The sequence below is a fragment of the Dothidotthia symphoricarpi genome (genome assembly GCF_010015815.1).
Source record: "Dothidotthia symphoricarpi CBS 119687 unplaced genomic scaffold P153scaffold_19, whole genome shotgun sequence".
In the NCBI taxonomy this organism is placed as follows: Eukaryota; Fungi; Ascomycota; class Dothideomycetes; order Pleosporales; family Dothidotthiaceae; genus Dothidotthia; species Dothidotthia symphoricarpi.
Genome location: NW_022985026.1, coordinates 498,426 through 504,425, shown reverse-complemented (window position 1 = coordinate 504,425; position 6,000 = coordinate 498,426). Strand labels below are relative to the sequence as shown.

Genomic DNA, 6,000 nt, shown 5'->3' with positions numbered 1-6,000 from the left:
TTCCCTGCTCATCCTTCCCCCCCCGCTCAGCGCGATTAATCCCCTCCTTACTCATCGCATCACCGAGCGGCTGCGCGATGCCGCCCTGGCCGACTTGTCCGCTGACCAGGCCGTGGACGCCGTCTTGCAGTTGGTCGACTTGGGAGATGCCGCTGATTTTGGATTTGTCGAGGTTTTCTGGGGGTGGGCGTTAGCGGACGTGTAGAAGGTAGATAGCGAAGGGGAGGATAGGAATGTGCGAAGGGGGGAGACATGGGGGCATGGTGGATGGGGGATAGATGAAGGGGGGACATACGTTTCGTAGCATAACTCGCTTTATTATCCTTGGTGAACCACTTCAGGTATTGGTCTTCCATCCATGGCATCCATGTCTCGTATTGCTTGTTGTAGTATTCGCCGGCTTGTTGCTTGTATGTCTTGCCGGTACCAGCACCAGCACCAGCACCAGCGCCAGTAGGGGTGTTTTGTTCGTTCGCCATAGTTGCTTGGTTCGTAGTTCTTCTCTGCTCTGCTATACTCTGCTATGGTTGTATATCGCGTATCGTCTGATCTCACTATCTTCCAAAAACACAACGTTCAAAAGTGTAAATTCCCAAAACCCAGATCGCAAACCCACACATCTATATACCCCCCGCCCCTCCCCAAATCCGCAGTGATCTCATGCCCCCATCATCCCATCATCCATCGTCCCACCAACCTTCCCACATGCAAGATTTCCCACCCGCACACGACAGGGATACATGCCTGTCCTGCGATACGTCATCGGGCCAGACCAGACAAGACCAGACCAGACAAGACCAGGACCCGCGTGCGCGTGCCCATATGTCTTGTGCGACGGAGCGCATACAGGTTTACCTGGCTACGTAGGTTCGCATGTGCATGTGCGGATTGATGGGGGTGTGGTGTGGTGATTGGCGGGGTGAGTGGGGAGACGGGAGGGAAATGGAAACCTGCAGAGAGGTTGATGGTTCGAGATCCTAGGATGGGGAATAATAGTTTGTCTCAGGCTGAATGAACGAACGAACGAACGGCTTGATGTGTTAGGACGGGATGGATGATGGATGGTTAGCGGATGCAGATGCAGATGCAGACCCGTTGGGAGGGGTTAGTGTAGTGTGACGTGATGCTAGGCACTTTATTCATGCCTGCCTACTTATCTGTCTGCCTATCTATCTATCTCGTCTCATTCGAAGTAGTAGCAGCAGAAGAAAAAACCTATATACAAAAGAAAGCAATCGCCCTGCCCTGCCCTGCTGCTTTCCTGGCCCGGGCAAAAAAAAGCCCCCGAAAAGATGATGCTGCTGCTGGTATATGATAAACAAACAAACTAACTCGCTACGCTGCGCTGCGCTACACTGGGTGGGCGGGAGGAGTAAAACCCACGCTGTAGCAAACAAACAAAAAATATACGAACAAACAAATAAACAAACTCCGAAAGCTTTTGTGGAGGCACCTCACCTCCTACCTCATCGTCTTCTTCTTCTCGAACGAAAGAAAAAAAAGCAAACACCTGTAAACCCCCTATGCAGCCCGTAGTAGTTAGAAACAGGGCCCTTTGTATGCTGAACCCGAATGCAATGTCTCCCTAAAAAGACCAAAAAAAAGAGAAATCCGTAGACATACCCTCAGATATGCCCAAACCCGCCCGTCCGCCCGTCGCTCAATAAATATTCGAGTCGATAATGTGTCTGCCGGCTAAAAACACAGCATAGCCCAAGATCTCAAATATAGAAAGGAGAATTTGTGTAAAAAAGAAGAAAAAGAAGAAAAGAAGTAGAAGAAGAAGGGAACCGCGCTCGGGGAAAACAACCCCTATTTCTGAAATGCCATGCTCGCTCACTATCGCATAATCAGGTGCATCGACGCCGGCATCGACACGTCGCGTCGCCCGGAGAGTAAACTGGGTATATATCATCACAATCGTCAACACACACACTTTTCGACTCTTTCCTTTTTCTGGGCGTTTTTGGAGAAATGCTCACTCGCCAATGCTCGCGCCCCTCAGTCTTCTCCCGCCCAGGCTCACACTGCGACCAATGTCGTTCATCGTCCCGATGGAATTGCGGTTGAGATTCGCTCGGTTGCTGAACTGCGTCCTGGCCTGCAAGTTGCCTGCCATCTGCTTTTCGTGTGCGGGAGAGCCCTCGCGGTCGAAGTTGTAGCGTCTGGTGCTGTCTCTGTAGAGCAGGCTGTTTTCGTTGGTGCTGCCCGTGACAGTCGGGCGACGGAGACCCGAGGTAGGTTGAATCGCGGGGGAGGGCTGGAGTCCGGGCATTGGCTCCTGGGATGTATAGTTTCTGCTGGAAAATCTGCTGGTGGTGGTGGTGGGCTTCTCGGCAGATCGAATGTTCCTAAAGTCTGTCATTGCGCGGGAAGGCGCTCGTATTGTTGGGTCGTCCTCGTCGTCGTCATCGACGCTTTGGCGAGCGCGGTGGAGACTTGTGCCTGCCCGTTGACGTGAATAACTGCGCGAGTCTGCGCGATCTCTGTCTTGGCTGGATTCTCGAAGACTTCCGGTAGCAATCATACTGGTCCTGCGGGCTTCAATACGCGTAAGCGCTCTGCTCGGACTGACGCCTGGCAGTGAGTTGGATTCGGGCTCGATGCTTTGTCGGACAGGCGGTGACTCGCCATTGACTTGCACACTTGGCCGACGTGATGCTGCGATGGCTGAAGCTCTTACAGCTGGGCTTGACAGACTTGACTTGGTGTCGCACAAGGTTATGCAAAGCTCCGTCAAGCCGCGACAGATATTGTCCGCTTTGCGACGAATCTGACGGTCGGGCACGACAGCGCCGCCAACAACGGAGCTGGTCGAGTTTAATGTTCCTTGGGGACCTGCGCTCCCGGTCAAATCCGCCATGGCAAGCGCTTCTGCTGCTATCGCTTCCAGTCTACGGTAAACATCAGGCGAAGTGTGCTGTCTGACCTTTGCCAGCGCTTCTCGCAGCAAAGGATGGGTTCTACTAGGTGTTTGGGTGTCGATGGTCGAGCCAGATGAGGAAGGGGCAGATTTGCGCGGTTGGTTGGGTGACGATGAGACTGTCGTGGCGGATGTGTTTGCAGTCCGTGGACGGTCTGAAGTGGCTTGGGAGACGACGGCGCCTGACGTGGATGGGATCTTGCCGACCAACTCAATTCTGCGGATTCTGGTCTTCAGCTCGTCCAGCTCGTCCCATACGGATGTTGCGGGCCCCGTGGAGCCGTGCGATTCGGTGCCGTCAGCGCGCGAGCCGCCCTCGGGAAAGGAGTCGGCCTGGGGCGTTTTGGGATCGTCACGTGCAGACGAGTAGTTGAGGTTTGAGGGACGATATGCCGATAAGCGGGTGGGCGGGGTGTTGTTCGCGTCGGCGTAGGAGGGTGTCTTCTTCCCGAACTGGGCGAGGAACTCTTGCGGCGAGAGCTGGGCATCTTTTCTGGAGGAGAATGAGGATTTGGACGTGAGCTCGGGCAGGCGCGTGCGGGGCGTCTCGAGGGTTGCGGTGGACGAGACGGGCGAGTGTCTGGAGGTGGTGGGGAGGAGCGAGGCGCGGCGGGGCTGGCTGGCCGACTTGGGGTCTGCGTAGGGGATGCGGCTCACGCTGGCCGTCGGCGTCGACGAGTTGGAGTTGGAGTGGACGGGCGAGGGCGAGTTGAGGCCCGAGGGGAACGACGAGCGGTTGCTCACGCGGGCGATGCGCGACTAGACGGGTCAGCTGACTGGACGGGAGTGGACTGCAGGTCGTGCGTGGGCGTGGACAGCACTCACCCGGAGCCGTTCGCGCGCCGCCGCGTCGACGATGCGCTGGCGCGGTGCACTGTCCTCGGCAATGTTCATGAAGAGGTCCTCGGTGTGCTGGGGACGGGCGCGTGGGGCCTGTGTCGCGGCGCGTCTGGTCGTGTCTCGGTCTCTGGGCTGGCTGGCGGGGCCAGCGTCGTAGTCGGACGAGTCGGTCGACGACAGGCTGGGGCTGGGGCTCGGGGCCATGTGTCGGGCAGGGCGGGCGCTGCTCGTCGAAGCTCGTCGCATGGGCGCAGGCTTTGTTTGCGGTGTTTGTGTCTTCGTCTGTGGGGGCTCGTCCTTGCGGCGGCTCGACCCGTGCGGACCCACTGACATGGACTGCTGCTGCGACTGCGACTGCGACTGCTGCTGCTGCTGCTGCTGCTGCTGCGACGGGCGGCGCGCAATGTCCGAGTTGCCGCGGGTGATCAGCGTGACTGGCGGACCGCGGGACGTGTCATAGCCGGTGCTGTGCGAGGCAGGCGGGCGGCGTGTGCCAGGCGAGCGCACCTCCTTCGTCGACGCAGCGGGCTGGGGAGAGAAGTACGAGGGCGACGTGGCGGCGGAGGTCGAGGGCGCGGCCGTGGGCGTCTCGGGAGTCGTCAGCGTGGCGCGTCGAGATCGCGACGCGGTCGAGGCTACCGTGGAGGCCGTCGAGGGCAGGCGCAACAGCGTCGGCGTCTCGGGCGCAGTGTGGGTTCGACTGTGCTTCGGGGGAGTCGTTTGCGCGTCGGAGGTGCGAGAGCGCTGCAGCAATCCGCCCAGAAACGACTTGCGACCGTGTTTTTCGTTCGCCATGGCTGCAGAGGGCTTTGTTATGTTGGCCGGCAGGGTTCAGCGCGGTTGCTTCACGAAAGGTAGGCAGCGCGCATCATGCCTGCGCGAGGGCCCGCAGTTTCGTGTTGGCTGGCTCGCGCTTTTGAGCCCACCTTGATATGTTATTGTGGCTGGGCTTCTTCTCAACCTAGGACCGCCTTGCTGGCCTAGCTCCACCACCAGCGCAATCTTATCAAGCCTAAATTTGGTGGCCTTTTGCGCCGTTGAATCTAGCAACGACCTCCAACTCGACCATCCTGGCCGCCGCAGTCTTGAAACCTCATCCTTCACATGCCCCTGTGCTGTCACTCTGTAACTGCATCCAACACATGTGACAGCTTTGGTTGACAGCTTGGCGTGTACCAAACCATCGTTCAACCAGCCCCCTTTTCCCCATCATCCCTATTCTCAAACACTATTTTCTTTTTCTCCCACTATTCGATAAACTACCGCTCGTCTATCGTACCATGGCTATCGCGCGAGGAGACCCCAGACAGCAACTTTATCTCTCATCGCGTCTTGATCGCGAAGTAGATCGTGCATACGCAAGGGGGTAGCTCTAAGCGAGCATCCATCCAGGCACCTTGACTCCACCCCCAGGGATGAACCTAAAATACACCGACCTTGGACTAGGACTCCGGTGCCGTTGTACTGTGGTATCCGGTAAAAGTAGTGTACATGGCAGGGGTGTGAGTCAGGTGGAGATCCGGAGTTTCTAAACGGCTGTATCACGCAATAATACATCCAAAACCATAGTAATTTGTATTGTATTCTGTGTTCCTACTACTACTACAACTCTCGTGTACTATCTAATATTACTATCTACCTTACATCTCTATCACATCGTCACTGCTGTAGGAGAACACATAAAAATTTCTAGGTTTGCATAACATATTGTGAGATGTGTGTGTAAAGAATTGACTGTGTTGGGCCTAGCGCATTGCAATTTCCGAGTAGAAGTACCCCTGCCATGTACACTACTTTTGCCGGATACCACAGTAGACAACGGCGAGGGCACTTGCTAGGGGTTTCCTCGCTAACTTGAAGGCACTGCCCCAGCCAGCTCTGTGTTGTTCACAACCACCTCTGTGTTGTCCATGGCTTGCATGGCAACCACGCGCGTCGCCGGCACGGATAAGCCACCAACTCGCCTTGGCTCTAGTGTTTCGAGTGCGAACGGGATGGATTCCTTCCGTAATGACGCGTTGCGGCGCCGGTCGAAGGTTTCGCCGGTGGAGTACTAGACGTCTTGTCTACTTCTTTGCCATAGATACTAAATAGTCGTGTGTCGCTTCTCAGTAGATAGGTAGACTTCTTGTTGAGTCTCGTCGCGATGATCGATTCGACTCCACCATCCCACGAACGCGCTTGTGAAAGTATGGGAGTTCTCTCAGAAGCATCTCTACCAAGGACTATTTCGGAGA

The 6,000-nt window shown here is 56.2% G+C and overlaps 2 protein-coding genes across 2 annotated transcripts; both read right to left on the bottom strand.

The window, feature by feature from the left end:
- Position 1: 1 nt before the first annotated feature.
- P153DRAFT_256850 (uncharacterized protein) lies at positions 2 to 419 on the bottom strand (the record flags this gene model as incomplete). The annotated part of the gene is made up of 2 exons (XM_033662782.1): positions 2 to 177; positions 296 to 419. Coding segments are annotated over 2 exons (300 nt in total), but the record flags the coding sequence as incomplete, so codon positions are not given.
- Positions 420 to 1,978: 1,559 nt separating this feature from the next.
- On the bottom strand, positions 1,979 to 4,558 carry P153DRAFT_389215 (uncharacterized protein; the record flags this gene model as incomplete). Its single annotated transcript, XM_033670824.1, has 2 exons — positions 1,979 to 3,682; positions 3,749 to 4,558. 2 exons carry the CDS (start codon positions 4,556 to 4,558, stop codon positions 1,979 to 1,981), a joined length of 2,514 nt encoding a protein of 837 aa, XP_033520157.1.
- Positions 4,559 to 6,000: the final 1,442 nt, after the last annotated feature.